The sequence below is a fragment of the Rana temporaria genome, chromosome 4 (assembly GCF_905171775.1).
Source record: "Rana temporaria chromosome 4, aRanTem1.1, whole genome shotgun sequence".
Classification (NCBI taxonomy): Eukaryota; Metazoa; Chordata; class Amphibia; order Anura; family Ranidae; genus Rana; species Rana temporaria.
Window position 1 is genome coordinate 224,250,804 of NC_053492.1, and position 20,576 is coordinate 224,271,379.

Consider the following 20,576-nt stretch of genomic DNA (forward strand, 5'->3'; position numbering starts at 1 on the left):
AGAGGCAAAAATCCATCTATCATAGAAGGGTATATGGAGCACTACCACAGGATAAAATGGGGAAAGACTTGACATCTTCGAGCCAGTTTAGTTGTTATCCCAACTTCCCTTAAAGACTGCCCAGTTCAAACTGATAAACTCCATCCTTTGATACCAAGACAGTCTCCAAAGAATGGTGCCCAAGCAGAGCTTTCATTTAAACCTGGAAAGGGTCCCAAATCTACTTGGATCCACTGAATGTCATCAGGGACCCTCTTAACCATCTACATTTTCAATCCATCAATTTTGTCATGTTTCAAAACAAAGTGTCTGGCATGTGGAGAAATTTAAGTTTCCATCCTGTAGTATAGAGGGAGTCAGAACACTGCCCTCAATCACATATGGCAGTAATAACACCTTCCACACTTGGATACACCAAAATGTGACCTATCCCACTTCTCTCCCATACATATCGAATTGTGCATGAGTAAGTAAGAGAAAGGTGAGATTTTGTGACAGGTACATAAATTGGGTGCGAGCAATGGCACTTTTGGTGCCGTTTCCCAATGGAACTCTATAGGGTGTCTACAACACCCATGATAAATTCCCAAAGTATTTAGCTGAACAATGAATACAATCAATGCCTATTGGGATTTGTAGTTCAGTGATAACTGTAGACCCATTGGCTGCCTAATATTCTTTCATAGAACTAAGCAGAGAACCATGATTTTTTTTATAGACCTTTGATTTTGCATATCTCCCTGATTATCAATATTTAACTGCAAGTTATTATGAAAAACATAATGAGGGTTTAAACGTCTGACAGACAGACGCTAAATATTATTATTTAACAGTTGCTCCTGAGTTTAATAGAAGAGTCTGTCATTAGCAATTATAAAATTCCAGGTCTGCATCTATCCAAGGAATCATTATGTATAGCCTATTGTGAAGTGACAAACTTCACAGGTGCAAATCCACTTTACAAAGTCAGAAGAAATATAGGAACATCATCTGAGATGTCAGTCTTAATGCCAAAGTTTGCTTTATATGTCAGCATTTATCTAAAAAAAAAAAAAATGTTAAAGGAAAGTAGTCTGAATGTTATTTGAGCTTTTCTGTCCATGTTAACACATATTCACTTGCATGCTTAGTGCCAATTGTTGGGTCGTGAACTCTGATGTATGTTTTGTTATCCCTGCTGAAACATAATACTAGTTTTACCAATTCCACAATCACGTATGACTGCTAAATCTGACAGAATGTAATGTGTTATTGGAGATAACATGTATGTATTAAGGAGACACTGCTGTTACTGTAAGGCAATCTCCGCTTTTTGCAGCTGTTACACTGCTGTTGCAATGCATAGCATCTGCAAGTGAAATGTAACATTTTATACAGCCACTAAAATAATGAGCTGGGTTTCAAATATTCATATCTAACAATGGCTTTTATAAAAGAAGGGATTCAAATTTAAAGCAGATTTCCACCAAAAAAAAAAAAAAAACTTTGCATAAATCAACAGCATTCTGCATTAGCAAAAACATTTGGATTTTTTACTCACCCCTTCAGCACTGGTCTTTGTATTCTGCCACTTCCTCTCTGTTGCACCTGACGTCATTTCCCTCGGTACCCATTCTGGCTGGTGCTCATGGAAGATGTGTAATTTCCCAGGAGGCATTGGGCAGCGCAGAGGGCTAGGTTGCAATAACAATGGGGTGTGCACTTCCTACAACACAGCCTGTTGTAATGGCAATGTCTGGTGTTGATACTGCGCATGCCTGAGAACGGGCGGTGCATGCTGGTCGCTCAGCTGCACCATGTCCCAGAAGATAGTGCTTGTGGGCTTCACATGCCCACAAGCAATATGGAAAATACCAGCAAGGCAGAATAAAAGTTATATTTGTTTGGTAAATCGTCAATCGAGCGGCGATCTATATGAAACATGAGTAATATAACTAAGAATATTTGCGTAGCGCCCTGCTCCCAGGGCGCTACGCAAATATTCTTGGTGTTAAATTGTGTTAAATTATAGCTGCCTGAGCAGTAGTTTGTCTCAGGATGATTATTCTAAATGGATGGTTCTGTTCAGTTTGACTGGGTTGCACACGTTTCCCCATGACGGTAGGTGTTGCTGTCACCGCAAGTCACGGTTGGAAAGACAACAGGCTGGATGTATTGGGTATATCTCTCTCAGAAGAGTCTCAGGAGGCGTGGTTAACCCGCTGTGCATTCTGGGGAGGGGTATTTAAGGGACAGACGCCATTTAGCTGGGTTCATCTTCCGATCCGACCTGAGGGCCCTCCTGGCCTCAGGGATGTTGAGCTGTTTTTATAGCCTCGGGGCCTGCTGGCTCAAGGCCTAGCAACTAAGAGTAGGCCCAGGAGTTTCTGGGGCCTACTGATCCAGGGATGGTATTTTGCTACCTTATCCAAGGAAGGAAGCTGAACCAGTGGGATTCAATTGATGGACGTACCCTGGCGGATTTACCTCACTGTGCTGCCGGTCCGGCTGAAAGATTCTTGGCAGTGTGATTCATGTAAATTTTGTTGGAACTATATCGACTGTACAGTCGGTTGCACGATATTGTGGCAGAAGATTGTGGGACGGCCTGACGACACTTTTCAAGTCTGTGGCAGAGACTTTGTCGAGCTTTGCATCAGCTGCTAGCCCGGTGAGGATAGGCCTATCTGGTGGTTGCTGCAACCCAGTGTGGAGCTGAGTTAATCCTCTGGATCTAAGTGATACCCGTGACCCGCAAAGTCAAGTGCCTGAGTCTTCCCTATTCCTCTACCCCTCTGTTGGAAAATTTTGTTAATAAAATCCTTGAAAGAGACTTTGTGTTGGTGCGTACATTCTTATGGACAACTCTTAAAGGACAACCCCTGCAACGAGTGTATGGAACAGTAAGGTAATGGCAGGCCCAAATCTAAACCAGCAGCTCCTTCGGGGGTAGTGTTACATTAAAAAAACTTTATGAAAATAAATAACTGTGGGAACTTCCTGTTTCTTGTCTGGTCATTGGCCTAGGCTTGTGACAACTCTTGTGAGAGTTTACCTGGAAAAGAGGGGGGTATAAGTCAGAAGAGGGCCAGTATTAGTTGCAGGGCTGCATAGCTGGAGGTGTGCATCTGTGTCTGTGTAAATCCAGGAAGCAAATGGTGAGCAGCTTTAGCTGCCCACAGTAAAAATTACTGCAGCCAGACTTGTCGGAGGGAGATTTCTGCAGCATATTTGGCAAGAGCATATTCACAGTATAGATAAAATATGTAAAGTGTTTGTAGAAAAGCTTAAGAATGGCAAAGATGTTTTTATTACAAATTATGCGAGCAGACTGCAGTTCCTCTTTAAGATATACCCTTTCATAAATCATATTAGTAGACACTAGGTGGTTGTTTACTAAAGGCAATTTGTTTATTTTGCAAGGGAAGTTGTACTTTGCAATGGAATTTTCCTCAGAGCTTAGCAAATGAGGTGAAGCACTGCTGGCTTTCATTATCCAATCATGTGCAAGCAAAAATTCTATTTAATTTTTTTGCATTTTCCTGGCATTTGGATTGGGCATTCCTTGCAAAGTAAAACTCACCACATTCACTAACTTCTGTGTAAATTCCTTTTCAAAGTGCAACTTCCCTTGCAAAGTGAACAGCCTATTTGCTTTTAGTAAACCAACCCCTATTATTTCAATGTGCCACAAGTAGATGGTGAAGGATGGGTTAATTTGTGCAACAGCTCCAAGGTTCTGGCTCTCAGGATTGCCTCGCTGGCATAGTCCAGGATTAGCAAGATGGTTATGGAAGGAGGAATGCAAAGAATAACACTGATTAGAAACCAGATTTAACAGAAAATAGGCAATAAACAAAAACAACCTGAATTAAAACTAGGAGGCTAAGTGAGTCACAATTTCTGTAGCATGTCAAATAGGCATACAATTGCTCTAAAACTTACAGCAGCAGAAACACAGCACACCAAAAAAAAAAAAAAATTGATGTCTCTTCGCACTATTGTGTTTGCATAGGTGCATGCATTAACATACATTTTGACACATATTACTGCATGCACAAAGGGGGGTATAAGTGCTTTTTGGTATATTGCTATCCATTCTAAATAAAACGCCAACACACATACAGTTTAACCCTTTCACTGCCAGAACCATTTTTATGTTTTTTTGCACACATGTTTAAAAAAAATCATTTTAGGCCTGAAGATTACACAAAACCCAAAACATTATATATTTTCTAAAAGCAGACGCTCTAGAGAATAAAATAGCGGTAGTTCCAATTTTTTAATGTCACACAATATTACTGCAAAGGTCTAGGAAATGCAATATGTCAGTAACATGCACACCAACATGAATTTTAGGGGAAGAAATGCAATACATTACCCACATTTTTGGTATTTTTTTTTGCACCCATAAAATGGCTTCAAACTCTAGTATCCTATATTTTCTATAGGTGACGCTTCAAAGGCCATAGCTATCAGTTTAGTTTTACTGAGGAGGTCTGGTGCTAGAATTATTGCTCTCACTCTGGCATACGCTGCAATATGTAACGTGTATCGCAATCAACGTTTTCACATGTAGGTCCCCCAATGAATGCGTTTACATGCGTGTGTATATGTGGATGGGCCTCAAAAAAAATTGGGGGGGGGGGGGGGTTTATGTGCTTGGGTGTAACTTTATTTTTTTTCTAAAAAAGTTTTTACTTTTTTTTCATCAAATAGGGGACAAACACTTTTTTTTTTTTTTGCCATCATAAATAGCCTCCCTAATTGGCCGATGTATATTCTATATATTTTTGGTTAAAAAAAAATGCATTAAGCGTAAATTGATTGGTTTGCGCAAAAGTTATAACGTCTACAAAACAGGAGATATATTTATGGCATTTTTATTTATTTTTACTAGTAATGGCAGTGATCTGCGATCTTTAGCGGGACTGCGACATTGTGGCAGGCAGACACTTTTGACACACTTTTGGGACCATTGACATTTATACAGCGATTGGAGCTAAAATTAGCCATTGAATACTGTATAAATGTCCCTGGCTGGGAAGGGGTTAACACTAGGCTGCGATCAAGGGATTAGATGTGATCCCTGGGAGTGTTTCCAACTATATCGGGGCTGGCCTGAGAAAGGGAGGAGAAAGATCGCTGTTCCTAATCACTAAGAACATCAGATCTCTAACTCCCCTGTCAGAATGGGGATCTGTTTGTTTACATTGACAGATTCCCATTCTGGCTCTTGTTCCCATAATCGTGGGTGGCTGGCAGACATCACGGCTGCCAGCCACACCTATCAGTTCCCCCATGTACAGCGCGCATGCCTGCTGCGCCCCCTTAAAGGAGCCAACGTACACCTACGGGGAACGTGCTGACCTGCCGCCGTATAACAATATTATGGCAGCTGGTCAGCAAGTGAATAAACTAGAAAATAGATTTTACTTACCTGCTCTGTGCAAGTGTATTGCACAGAATGGCCCCAAACCACCTCTTCTGTGGTCCCCTACTGGTGTTTTCAGCTTTGCCTCTTCACCTAATGCCACCACAGGCACTATGCTTCATATAGTGGCACCCGAGCAGCCAGGCTCACTCCTGTGCCATGTTGTGTGTGTCCATACACAGTGGCTTGGCCCATTCCCTCCTCAGAGGATTGTACTGACAACAGCAGGGCCCACATGCTCTTGTTGCTTTCAGCCTAGCCTGTGAGAGAGGGTAGAGAGAAGCTGCAGACAGGCACAATGCTGGATCGATGTAGGAATATTTAGGAAGGGGGAATGGAGGAACAGCTAATCGTTTTTGTTTTTTTTGGAAATTCCGATGAATTCCATCGGGCTTTAGATATAGAACATGTTCTATATTTTTCCGATGGAATTCCGTCAGAATTCTGATGTGATTTGGCCGTGTAAATGCCCGATCGTGTGTACGCGGCATTCGAAGATATGCAAGACACAAATTATTGCAGTCTTTTGTTCATTACTACATCCTCAAAGGTATTGTTTAAATTACAAATAGTAGAAGTACCTTAATTTGACCTGGTATTAGCCTATTGCCATTCCTGTACACAAAGCTCAGACTGGGAGAGGAAGAAACAAGAGCTCATGAAGTCTGTTAGAGGTTGTATGGCCAAAAAAAACAACTGTAGGCAAAGGCATAATGAGCTAGTATGCATCGCATACTAGCTTATTATGAAATACTTGCCTTAGACCAAAGCTCCCACCGGGCCGCCTGGTCACTGCAGAGGGAGCTGACATGTTCTCTCTGCATTTCTTCCGTGTTCTTGGTTCCTGGGCCGTGATGGCGTCACTCCCACACATGAGTGCGGGAGCCCTAGGTTTCCGGCAAGTTCCAGCACGATACACCGGACCTTCACTGCACATGCACCACTGACTTCAGCGGCTACATGCAAGGTGAATATCTCCTAAACTGTACAGGTTTAGGAGATATTTATTTTACCTACAGGTAAGCCTTATTATAGGCTTACCTGTGAGTAAAAATTACTAAGTGGACAATACAACTGCTTTAAGTGATCACAGCAGAAGCTGTTTTGGTCAGACTCGGTGGGGTTGAATTACTAAAGGCAGATTGTGCACTTTGCAAAGTGCATTTTCACTCTGAAAGTGCTGTTGCTCCAGAGCTTAGTAAATTAGGTAAACTTCATTTTGCAAAGAATCCCCGATCGCGTGCAAGGGAAAAAAAATGTGTTTTTGCATGCACAATTATTGGATGATGGAAGTCAACAGAGCTTCATTCGCCTTTACTAAGCTCTGGAGTAACTGCACTTCCAGAGTGCACAGTCTATTTGCCTTTAGTAAATCAACCCCCTTTCTATTTCTCTTGCTCTCTAACTAAAATTCCCTATACCCCTTGCAAAAAATATATGCCATATCTATAATGTCAATAAACTATTTAAAAAAACAAAAAACGGCTTGTGGTCACCTCTTTTCCTTACCAGAGCACAGCAGGCCTAAACAGATATTTCATTTAGTATTGTCTTGAAGGTCTGTAAGACCTGTCAGAGGTTTTATGCTTCAGCATCAACCAAAAACTCAAATATCAGCTCTAAGCGGATTGACATTTTAAAGGCTAGGTTCACCTTTAATAAAATAATACATGCACACATTTTGCAGGAAAAAAGTGTGCTTTTATTATTTTTTTCTACAGGAGCCTGCAAACACTTTCCCAGCTTTCTAGCTGTGCTTCTGTAGGGACTTTCAGTTAGAAATCTGGAGGAAATGTCAATGGATTGTGAGTGTACTGATTATTACTGATTATTACTGTACTCATAGTCCATTGAAACTACAAGTCCAGAGCGCCACACAACCACGCCAAATTTAAATGTGAGAGCAGCTGCGAAGGAAAAGGAAAACCCCTGCATAGAGTCATTAGGAAGCTCAGGGTGTGAGGGGGATGCATAGGAACAAGTTACAACGTAAATACCGGCGTAGGGTGAAATTAGCCTTTAAGGAGTCTGTAGATCCTCACCCAACTTATTTTTGTATGTTTGAGTTTAATTAACATGGTATGCAAAGTATAGTTCTAGTATCCAAAAATTCTAATATTTTTAAAGCATACAAAAGTATAATACACAGTATATTATAGATAATGCAAACCACAACAGAGCCTACATAAGGTAGAAACAGAAGGTATTTTCATATCAACACTTAGAATACACGTAGAATTTTATTTATTTTTTAAATTACACCTGGCATGATAGAATTATGGAGCTGTGCTCAAATGAGCCACCAATTTGATCAGACTTGCAAGAATAACAATGTCGAAGTTTGTAAGAAAAAAAGAATAATAATTTTATTATGAAAAATACATGGTATAGTTACAAAAAAATGTTCAAGAGTTAAAAATCATATGAAATTATACAGTGAGCCCTTGTGTATCGACACGTTTCGCCGTGAGGTTTCTTCAGGATGCGGTCAGGGTTCAGAGTGATAACACATAGAGAAAAGGCAGGTCTCACTGTCTTGGAGTGGACTCGTATGTAAAAATAATTTGCACATAATATTGTGACTGCTTTAAACCGTTGACGTTCCCATACAAAGAGGACGTTCAAAAAGGCTGCAGGTTATTTGAGTAGCATGCAGCTGATTCTATTCAACGCCAAAATATCGAATTATAATCGAATTGCGACAGGGGCACATGAGTGTAATGTAAGATGGCAGGTAAAGGATCAATATATAAATATCCCGAGCATAGAAAGAGAAACCAACGTATAACCAGTGGCGGCCCGTCCATAGGGGGTGCCCGGGCGCGCCCCCCCCCCCTCCTGTAGTCATAAAAAAAAAAACGGACCCTTTAAGAATTTTTATTTTTCCTAAAATGTCGTTTTTACTCTTTACTAGCTGCAGTGATGGCGGCCGTCTATAGAGGGCGCTGCAGCGCCACCCCCTCTCGCAAATAACATACATTCATGCATTGTATTAAACCAGTGGTCTCAAAGTACCGGCCCGCGGGCCATTTGCGGCCCGCGGACCAGTTATAAATGGCCCTCAGGCAGGGTGGAAGTGAGGGGAGCAAAAAAAAAAAAAAAAATTTTTTTTTTTTTTTTTTTATGACCTGGTGCCACCTGGTGGTGAGCCGTTGGTATTACAAGTTATTACCACCAGATGTGAGCTGGCGCCGTTGGTATTACAAGTTAAGCATTACAAGTTAAACAGCAATTTTAATGTCATTTTACACTATTTTCACTGCCATTATTCTTCCCTCTAATTAGAACCCCCAAACATTATATATATTTTTTATCCTAACACCCTAGAGAATAAAATAGCGATCGTTGCAATACTTTCTGTTACGCCGTATTTGCGCAGCGGTCTTACAAGCGCACTTTTTGGGGAAAAATTACACTTTTTTTAATAAAAAAATAAGACAACAGTAAAGTTATCCCCATTTTTTTTTAATATTATGAAAGATAATGTTACGCCGAGTAAATTCATACCCAACATGTCACGCTTCAAAATTATGTCCGCTTGTGGAATGCCGACAAACTTTTTTACCCTTTAAAATCTTCATAGGCGACGTTTAAAAAAATCTACATGCATGTTTTAAATTACAGAGGAGCTAGAATTATTACTCTCACTCTACCAATCGCGGCGATACCTCACATTTGTGGTTTGAACACCGTTTACATATGCGGGCGCTGCTCACGTATGTGTTCGCTTCTGCGCGCAAGCTCGTCGAGACGGGGTGCGTTTTCTGGCTCCTAACTTTTTTAGCTGGCTCCTAGATTCCAAGCAAATTTGTCAAACCCTGACTTACACCAGTGCTGGTGGTAATAATGCGCTTGCTGACACCAGTGCTGGGGGTTAATAATGTGTTCGCTGACACCAGTACTGTTGTTTTTGAAGTTTGCATGCGGCCCCCCATGGCATATGAAAACTTGTCTTGTGGCCCTCAGGTAATTTGAGTTTGAGACCCCTGTATTAAACGAATGTATGTTATTGTTGGTTGCCAGCTGCCTGGTCTATTCAGATAACCGGACCTTAGGGCGCCGGTTACCTAAATAATGGCAGCTGGTTGGCTGAGCGGAAGTGCCTATCAGAGCCAGCGGATAGGCTTTCCAAGAACAGCCCTCGTCTCCCGGAAGTCTATTCTCGGAATGCACAGTGTGTGCATTCCTTGAATAAGACTGACAGGCGTCTCAGCCAATCTGGCTCTGCTGGGACTTGTAGTGCTCTGGACATCTATGCTCTGGCTCTGCTGGGACTTGTAGTGTTGTGGACATCTATGCTCTGCCTCTGCTGGGACTTTTAGTGCTGTGGACATCTTTGCTCTGGCTCTGCTGGGACTTGTAGTGCTGTGGACATCTATGCTCTGGCTCTGCTGGGACTTGTAGTGCTGTGGACATCTATGCTCTGCCTCTGCTGGGACTTGTAGCTCTGTGGCCATCTGTGTTCTGGGCCTTGTGGTGCTGCCAATGCACAGTGACTGCATTTGATGGCATGGCACAGTGGTGCGAATTGATGGCACAGTGGCTGCAATTTTTTTCTTTTTACGTTTGCGCCCCCCCAAAATTTTGAGCACCAGCCGCCACTGCGTATAACTCCTATTTGTATGTAGGGTATAAAGTAACCCAGCTGGACAGAAGATCCAAGGGCGAAATAGAACACTTGTCTGGTATGTATGTGTGCCCCTGGGAGACAGTCTTACACTGGCATTGAATAGAATCAGTCGCAAGCTACTCAAATAACCTGCAGCCTTTTTGAACGTCCTCTTTATATGGGAACGTCAACTATTTAAAGCAGTCACAATTGGCTGAAACGCGAGATGACGTATAGCTACGTGATCTCGCGCAGCCGCGCCGACCTGCCGTCGTATAACTGTGGCGGCTGGTCGGCAAGTAGTTAAAAAATGAACATATAAATAAGAAAGCCAAGTGACCTCTTGCATTAAGATGTGCCTCCCGACACTGGGGCTGCAGGTAAAACAAGAGTTTTCTTTGGGGTCCCGCTCGCTCTCACTCCCGTGGCGGCGATGGCTCTGCACAGCTCTGCTCGCTCCACAAGCGCCGGAGATAGCGTTGGTATACACGGGAATGAGGCATTCAAATCGGATCCAGTCAATCCAATACGTGTGCAGGCACAATCCTGTCAACGATATTTTTGACTATTTTTTTCAGTAAAGTATATTGGGATCAACAATCAGTCACTATATGATAGTGCAGTACTGTCACAGTTGTTTTACAATTATCTGTTTGCTAAATATTCATTTATTTGATATAATCACAGTTTATGATAATTTTTGGTAGTCATGTTCTGCAATTGAGTGCCCTCTACCTTTCACATATTTGCATGTTGATCCATTGCCTATATCTTTTTTGACCTACAGGCCCAGGAAAAGGAGAAACAGGAACACCTACACTTTTCAGACACTCACATATATTATACTAGTTCTGGGTTTGTGACACAAGTATTTAATTAGAAGCAACCAAGTTACTAACATTTTCAAAAGGAGAGCATTAGTAAGTTCATATCTCTTGTGACAGGTGTACTTTTTAAAGTGAATCTGTGTATAGCCCTCCCTAGCAGCATATATTTCCTTCCTTTTTGCTCCTCCTTTCTAGTAGCAAAGGAATGTTCTGTATGGCTGGAGACATACTTTTTCGTATAGCTATTGTATTCCCTGTGTTGTCTCAACACTTCACTCACATGAGTTGAGTCATATGCTCCTTAATACCTGAAAATACCAGGAATTTTCCTCATCTCTCAGCACTGAACAGAGCATCAGAGATGCAAAGAAAAGTTAAACATATGCTACTGGGGATGGGTAAAGTGCAGGTTTAATTCAAACCCAATTTCAGCTTAAAGCGGAGGTTCACCCAAATAACATTTTTCTCAGAACAACTTCTTTAGACTTCTAACATGTAAAGTCCACAATTTTTTTCTTTTACGCTGTACACCTTATAATCTATCTTTTCGTTCTGGCTTCTGGGGACTTCTCCCCGCGGGAGTAGGTGTTTCCAAGCTGAGGAGGCATGTCATATGGGGAGGTCGCCCAGATGATTAACGTCTTTTCAGCAAAGCTCCCTCTGGCGGATAAGGCCCCGCCCCCCGTATTGCGTAGGCGCATCCGAGTCACGGCGTTTCCGAAAGAAGCCGAACATGCAGATCTGCTAGTCGGCTCTATATGGCGCCTGCGTATAATCTAATCTTGAGTAAACTGGCTTTCTGAACATCTTCTGATTCAGCAAATTCCTCTTTTCAGCAAAACATCATCTTTATTGTAAAAATATCTCTAAACGTCAATAATATGACAAATAAAACAAACCCATGAGAAAAAAAATTACTTTATTTTACTTTAAAGGGTTTATAGATGAACAAGGGGACTTAAACTTCCAATTTACCTCATGAAGCATTTTGTGAGCTTGTTAAAGGCCAACTAACAGCTAAATCAGAACTATTTATTCCTACACTAATTTAATTCAAGTGGGTATTTAAAATCTCATAACTCTAAATGATGCTTCTTCCAGATGGTAAATTAATGTAATTTTAGCAAGAAGAGAAGTTGCACAGATATTTAGTATTTAGAACACTTGCTGATTTAATGCTCTGCATCCACCAATGCACAGATGTTGCTTATCATTTTAGTGCCAGCCTGTCTCTATATTTCCACTTACTGTGATCTGTGGAATGAAGATTGGAGGGTACAGAACATCTAAGTTGTTTTTATTATCGCCATGTTAATAATATATATATTTATTTATATAATCTTTTTATTTTTTCTTCAAAGGGTTTGGATGGAATTCCAGGCCTTCCAGGTCCAATTGGCCCCAAGGGAGAACAGGTAGAGTATACTTTCCATTAAATTTCAGTGACAAAGAAAATAATTGTTATATAAAAATGCAATCATTGTTTCAAGGAGTCTCATTTACGAAGAATGCAAGAGTGGCTAAAACATCATATCAGTATTTATACACAATTTTATGCACTTTACACGGTTCACTGCATGTTAACAATGCATGTTATTGGTATGGGCCTCGAATGTAATTTAACAGATAGTGGCATAAAGGTTTTTTGTCAGTGTTTCTCTAGTATTATTGTATGCTATTAAAATATAATTGTTGTTTTTTTATAGATTTATGTAGTACATTTATTTTATAGCATATATATATATATATATATATATATATATATATATATATATATATATATATATATATATATATATACTGTATATATGCAGAGCAGACATGGACATGCCATCCACCTGCTCCGCTCATTGTGGCTCGCGACCGGTTACCAAGTCGCTTAAGTGGCCCTCGCTCTTCAAAAGGTTGGGCACCCCTGATGTAGGCCAATATATATTTTGCTACATATTTTTGGTAAAAATCCCAATAAGTGTATATTGATTGGTTTGCACAAAAGTTACAGCGTCTACAAACTATGGGATATTTTTATGGAATTTTGTATTTATTTTCTTAATACGATTTTTAGCGGGTACTGCGTAATTGCAGCAGACAAATCACTGACACTTTTTTGGGAACCAGTGACATTATTACAGTGATCAGAGTTAAAAATATGCACTGTCACTGTACTGAAACTGGCAGGATAGGGGTTACCAGGAGCGATCAAGGGGTGAACGACTTCCTTCCCCGCCCAATGTCCTATGACATCCGCAGATGGGATCTCTCAGCCTGGGCAGGCGTCATATGACGGCCTTGGCTTCCCGGCAGTATAGGGGCGTGCGTGCATGCCCGGCGGCTGCACTGGCCTTCGTGTACCTGCGATCGCTCATGACAGAGCAGGAACATGAATCTGTGTGTAAACACACAGATCCACATCCTGTCAGGGTAGAGGAGACAGATTGTGTGTTCCTAGTATATAGGAATACCCATCGGTCTCCTGCCCTAGTTATTCCCATCCCCCCCACAGTTAGAATCAATCCCTAGGTAACACAGTTAACCCCTTGATTACCCCTAGTTTTAACTCCTTCCCTGCCAGTGAGATTTATACAGTAATCGGTGCATATTTATAGCACTGATCGCTGTATAAATGTCAATGGTCCCAAAATAGTGTCAAAAGTGTCATAATAAAAATCACAGATCACTGCCATTACTAATAAACACAAAATAATAAAAATGCCATAAATCAAAAACCTATTTTGTAGGCGCAATATACTCTTATTGCAAAAAAAAATTTTTTTTACCAAAAATATGTAGAACAATACATAGCCTAAACTGAGGAAAATCGTGTTTTTTTTTAATTGGGATATGTATTATAGCAAAAAGTAAAAAAACTTTTTTGTTTATAGCGCAAAAAAAAAGGTGATCAAAAGCTCTATTTGTGGGGGGAAAAAAATAAAGAAATTTCATTTGCGTACAGTGTTGCATTACCTCGCAATTGTCATTCAAAATGTTAACGCGCTGAAAGCTGATAATTGGACTGGGCAGGAAGGGGGTGAAAATGCCTGGTATTGAAGTAGTTAAGTATGTTCCCAGGGAGTGTTTTCTAACTGTGTGGGGGATAGACTGACTGGGAAAACACCGGGACCCTGGTTAGCAGAAAGACAAGATCTCTATGTTCTCCCCTGTCAGAACTTCTTTACACAGGCAGAACCCAGTTTTGCCTCTGTGGGGAACAATCGTGGGTGGCTGGCGGACATCACTTCCGCCAGACCTGATGATTGTCTCCCCCTCTGGGGCTAGTGCACCAAACGACATACAGGTACGTCGACTCGCGCAACTGTGCCACCTTGTCGCAGTACAACTGTGGCGGGCGGTCGGCAAGTACTGTATTTATTGGCATATAACACATTTTTTTACCCTGAAAATAGAAGGTAAACTGTGCCTGCGTGTTATACGCAGGGGGCTGTGGAAAGTTTTTTTCCTGAAACTTCCCTCTTAAAGTTAGGGTCCGTTTTATACCCCTGTGCGTGTTATACGCCGATAAATACGGTAGTTAGTCAGATTGTTAAATTCCAATGGTTTAATTGCTGACGGAGAATTGAATGAACCACAAGTTTATTTTATGTCCTAGGTACTCCAGGAGCTCCATCCATTATAATACCCCTATTCTACTCTTCATAATCTACTCCACTGCATTTTTTATATAAATTCACAAGAAAATTCAGAAAAAGTGGTAAATACATAGACAGGCCTGAAAACATACACTGGAGATCAAAATTAGAGGACGATTTATGAACTCTTGATTTTTTCAGAAATAATGTAATCTTCATTACTCAACATTTGATGGCATTTTTGTTGTGGCCGTACCATACTAATAGAATAGTGTATTTCAAAATAACCAAGGCACTTCAACAAAAAAAACGTTATTTTGTAGAGGGAACAATGATGAAAATTAGCAAATGGCAATGACTGTAGCGGAGAAAGATTACAACAAAAATTTCTTAAGATTACAACAATCACCAAATAGTAGGAAGTGGGGGGGGCATGCTTTGAATGGCTTCAGCACATCTGCAGGCACATGACAACACTAGTCTCTCACACTGCTCTGATGTGATTTTGTTCCATTCTTCTTCGTCTCCTCCACAGTTCGGTCACTGTAGTGGGTTTCTTGTCCATAACTTTGTCGCCAAGGATTTTCCAGAGGTTTTCTATTGGGTTTAGATCAGGATCTGGGCTGGCCATTTCGATATTTCAATGTTTTCAGCTTCAAGGAACTGCTTTACCCAATTTGCTGAGTGACAGTGGGCATAGTCGTACATGAAAATTGCTGGCTGATGAACGCAGGGAAGGAACCACATGTCGAAGAAGGTTCTGATTAACATTGCATTGCATTCAATCTGCCATGTAGCTGTATAACAGGCCCAACTTCTACTTCAGAAAACATTCCCCAAACCATGGCATTTCCCCCTCTACCTTTCACTCACTTACCTTTTAGTATTTTCCCAGTTTGATGACGAACATGTTTCTCATTAGACCCAAATAAATTAAACTTGCTTCCATCACTAAAGTGACATTTGGACCAGTTCTCTATCCATGCAACGTGCTCCTCAGCAAAGGTTAGTCTAGGCTTTTGATTCTTTCTGCTAATGAGAGAGATGGTCACTGCAGAGTGGGCTTTCAGTCCACATTATCTTAAATGGTAAAACACTGTATGATGAGACAAGGGCCGTCTTTAACGCAGGGCAAACGGACATCTGCCCAGGGCTCTGCCATTGTTGGGGGCCCAAAGCAGCTGCCTCTGGAGCCTGCGCTGCCTGCTGGCTTTTCTTCAGCCCAGTTTTTCCCCCCAGGGATTTGGCACTGGCTGCTGAGGCGCTTGCTACTGTTACTTGTAAAAAAGGGCTGCTTCTGTATTTACAAGTGACAGTGCTCTCCTCCCGGCCCCCGTCCATTCACATCCCTCCCTGCTGTACAAAAAACATTGTCTATTTCTATACCAGAGAGGAGAGAGCAGAGAAGGGAGAGGGGGCAGGGGACGTACACAGGCAGCTGCTCCACAGACATGTGGTGAGTTAAAACTTTTCTGCAGCCCCACTCTGATATTATTTAGGTGGTCAGAATGCTCTGTATTGTAAGGGGGAGGAGGGGGGATTAATGCCAGAGGAATGCTGTGTATTGATGCAGGGTGAGATCCAAACTGGAATCTGGGGGGAGGAAACCTCTGTACTTGGGAGGGGGGTGGGACTTGGATGTACACAGCTCACCTTTGACACAGCTCACCCCTAAACCCTGCTATCTGTACACAGCTCACCCCTAAACCCTGCTATCTGTACACAGCTCACCCCTAAACCCTGCTATCTGTACACAGCTCACCCCTAAACCCTGCTATCTGTACACAGCTCACCCCTAAACCCTGCTATCTGTACACAGCTCACCCCTAAACCCTGCTATCTGTACACAGCTCACCCCTAAACCCTGCTATCTGTACACAGCTCACCCCTAAACCCTGCTATCCATACACAGCTCACCCCTAAACCCTGCTATCCATACACAGCTCACCCCTAAACCCTGCTATCCATACACAGCTCACCCCTAAACCCTGCTATCCATACACAGCTCACCCCTAAACCCTGCTATCCATACACAGCTCACCCCTAAACCTTGTGATCTGTACACAGCTCACCCCTAAACCTTGCGATCTGTACACAGCTCACCCCTAAACCTTGCGATCTGTACACAGCTCACCCCTAAACCTTGCGATCTGTACACAGCTCACCCCTAAACCTTGCGATCTGTACACAGCTCACCCCTAAACCTTGCGATCTGTACACAGCTCACCCCTAAACCTTGCGATCTGTACACAGCTCACCCCTAAACCTTGCGATCTGTACACAGCTCACCCCTAAACCTTGCGATCTGTACACAGCTCACCCCTAAACCTTGCGATCTGTACACAGCTCACCCCTAAACCTTGCGATCTGTACACAGCTCACCCCTAAACCTTGCGATCTGTACACAGCTCACCCCTAAACCTTGCGATCTGTACACAGCTCACCCCTAAACCTTGCGATCTGTACACAGCTCACCCCTAAACCTTGCGATCTGTACACAGCTCACCCCTAAACCTTGCGATCTGTACACAGCTCACCCCTAAACCTTGCGATCCGTTCACAGCTCACCCCTCAATCCTGAACTCTGTAAATAGCTCACACCTCAATCCTGCACTCCATAAAAAGCTCACCCCTCAACTCCTAAAACTTCTAAGTGTTTTCTGTCTATTGGCGGGTCCCATCACCTCCCCAATCCATGGTGTACAGGCATTGAGGAGATGGTGTACTGTAACCTTCAGCAACCAGTCAGTGAGCTGTATTGATGTGCTGTGACCTAGCAACCAATAAGGAAGTGGTAATGATGCACAGAAACCTCTAGCAACCAATCACTGACTGATAATAATGTGTAACCACTTGCAACCAATCAGTGAGTGGTAAGCATGTAACCTTTAGCAATAAATCAGAAATCAGTGAGCATGTAACCTCTAGCAACCAAATCAGTGAGCGGTAAGGAAGTGCAGAAACCTTTAGCAACCAATTGCTTAGCAAGAATTATGTGGTGTAACCTCTAGCATCCAATCAATAAGCAGTAATGATATGCTGTTACCTCTGGAAACCAATCACAATTGCTGCCTGACCCAATTTTGAGTCTAGCTGCTACTTGTATGTCTCAAAGCGCGCGCGGGGGGGGGGGGGGTGGAGAGAGGCAATGTTTGCCCGGGGGCCAAAGCCAAATCTGAGACAGATTCTTACTCTGTTCAGTGCTGAACTGGCGAGCAATCGCAGCTGCAGTGTTGAACTGATTGCTCATTGAGATTCTCTGCATTACCTGTCCTCTTTTGCTTTTGTCTTTTATGTTGTAAAGATGCAATCGTCTAGAAGTTACAGATTTGGAACAACAAACTTCTCTTTCTGTGGCTAAAAGGGTCATTCATTTGGCCTTCATCTAGACAACCTGCTGCCATAGGGTTTTGGTCACTTTAGAACGGCTCACCCTCTTGCAAAGTCAGTGAAAACGGGATAGTTAGGCTGACAGTTAAATATGGTTTGTCAGATAATAAAATAAATTAGCACAAGGTGTCATTAACACTAAACACTGGGAGGTATCTGAAAGTGTTCTCTAATTTTGACCAATGTTCTTTTTCAAATCTCATTGGAGTTTTTTTTATTTTGTTCTTCAAAATATATGTAACTAATGAAATATGCTTAACACAACTGTTCTTTTACTCCTGTTTAGGTCATTTCAAATAGAACTAAGCAGTGACCTTGAAATTTAGGAAATTGTAGGATGTTCTCTAATTTTGATCTCCAGTGTGGATGTATGGCCTCCTGAATCCAAAATAATTTATTGGGTAGTTAAACTTTCCACCAGCCACCAAAAACTTAAAGGGTCAGTTTTGATTAGATTATACTTTATCCTATGCTGCATAATTTCTTTAAGACATCAAGATCAGTTCAGGTCTGTAAAAAGAGTGTAGTGTAAAGTGAAAGGTGACCTCGCCTTACCCAAGCAAGGATCATTTTAAGCTCTGTATGGTAATAATCCATCAGCCCCAATGTTTTATGTATGTTGATTACTGAATTATAATGGACAACAAAAAAAATAAAATAATGGATACCATCTCAACAGTGATGTTTTCAAGGAATCTAATAGGAGCAAAATGTTCATTACTCATTGGCGTGTTACAGTCAAATAGCACTTGTTTACTTGAATAGAGTATTAAAATTGGTAATTTTCTTCAGTTTAAAGGCTAATGAAGTCCTCTGGCACAAGCATATTGTCTGGCAGAGAAATATTTCGATTACTTTTGCCAAAGAAATTGGGATTATCATTATAACAGAACAATGAATCATCATATTTAAGCGTTATTACTCCTAAAACACTTTGTATATTTTCTTTTCTTTTAAAGGGTCAAATGGGACTGCCTGGTCCAGCAGCATTGCCTGTAAGTATACATAAATATAGGCTATTAAATTCACAATTTTTTTTATTCATCTGAATTTCATGCACTACACAAGGCTACATTGACCAATCAATGGACTTTTTGTACCAACAGACTTGAAAGAAGTATACTGACATATTGTGGGATTCTTACACATAACAGTTACATATCAGAGAGTAAACTCATGATATTGTTTTACCAAATGCTGGTTTTCCAGCATGACCATTCAACAGAAGCCAGACGTTAGACCAGTTTCTGTTGAATAGACAGCAGTCCACATGGACTGAAAGTCAGCCAGTTCCTGCTTAATCGGTCGATTTTTGAAATGTGTATACTCTGCTTAAGATTAGATTTCCTCAAAACCTCAGCTTGGAGTTGAGTGAGTGAGTGAGAAACTTGTAAAGCGCAACACATGCGAACTGAATCGCCTCTGGGCGCTGTTTCCATTTAATGGGTAAGGAAACCCCTTGACCTCAGAAGAGATGGGTTTTAATCTTTCTCCTGAAGGCCAAGTGGTCTGACTCTAGTCGGATGTTAATTGGTAGCGCATTCCACAGCCGAGGTCCCTGGACTGCAAATCTTCGATCTCCTTTGGACTTGTATCTGGTTTTGGGTATTTGGAGTAGGTTTTGATCGGTGGATCGCAGAATGCGATTGGTGTTATGGGCTTTTATTTTTTCGCATAGATATTGGGGGGCGTTTCCTTGAATACACTTATGAGTTAGGCAGAGTGCCTTGAAAGTGATTCTGTCTTTTACTGGCAACCAATGAAGGGATCTCAGTGAAGGTGAGATTGATTCCCATGGTTTTTTTTCCAGTCACTAGTCGAGCGGCCGTATTTTGAATGACTTGCAGTGATTTGGTATTTTGGGAGTCCAAGATAGAGGGCATTTGCGTAGTCAAGTCTTGAATTGATGATTGTTCCCACCACGACTGCAATGTCCTCTTTCGGGATGAAGGGGGTGAGACGGCGTAGTAGGTGATGGGATCCGCTGACTACAGACCCTATTTGCGCATCCATTGTCATGTAGGTGTCAAAAATGACTTTTGACTTTGGTGCTAGGGGTGATAGTTTTACCCAGAATAAGCAGGGGGTCCACGTTGACGCAGGGTGACTTTTCCGGTTTGCGCGAAACAGAAGAAGTTCTGTTTTTGAACCATTGAGTTTAAGATAACTGTTTGTCATCCAGTTTTCTATTAGAGAGAGGGATTTCTCTAGTCCAAGAGAATGATCCTTTTTGTTGCAGATGCGGAAATACAGTTGTGTGTCGTCTGCATAGGAGTGTTAAAGTAACTTCTGGTAACTGATGATTTCAAAGAGGGGACGGAGATAGATATTGAACAATACGGGCGACAAGGGAGATCCCTGAGGGACTCCGCATGATACCGTATGTTTTTCAGAAGTGAAAGGTCCCAGTTTCACTTTTTGTGATCGGTTTTCCAAGAAGGAGGAGAACCAAGGTAAATCACCTTCCGCGACTCCAGCCACTTCAGCTAGTCTAGCTAGTAGTAGTCTGTGGTCTACAGTGTCGAAAGCCGCGCTTAGGTCCAGCAGGATCAGAAGACAAGATTCTCCTTCATCTGCGGCCTCTAAAGCATCATCCCATATTTTAAGCAGTGCCGTTTCTGTTCCGTGACCAGGACGGAATCCTGATTGAAACGGGTCGAGTAATTTGTTAGTGTCGTACAACAGCTGCAACTGCATTTAAACTACTTTCTCCATTACCTTGGAGAAGGTATTTAGACCTGTTATGGGCC

At 41.8% G+C, this 20,576-nt stretch overlaps 1 protein-coding gene across 1 annotated transcript in view; it reads left to right on the top strand.

Moving 5' to 3' along the window:
- LOC120935697 (collagen alpha-1(XIX) chain-like) overlaps window positions 1-20,576 on the top strand; it is a 335,822-nt gene that overhangs the window by 27,358 nt on the left and 287,888 nt on the right. The window contains exons 5-6 of the mRNA XM_040347751.1: window positions 12,211-12,264; window positions 18,786-18,821. Of these exons, the coding sequence (XP_040203685.1) occupies window positions 12,211-12,264; window positions 18,786-18,821 (90 nt within the window). The remainder of the gene's footprint in view (window positions 1-12,210; window positions 12,265-18,785; window positions 18,822-20,576) is intronic.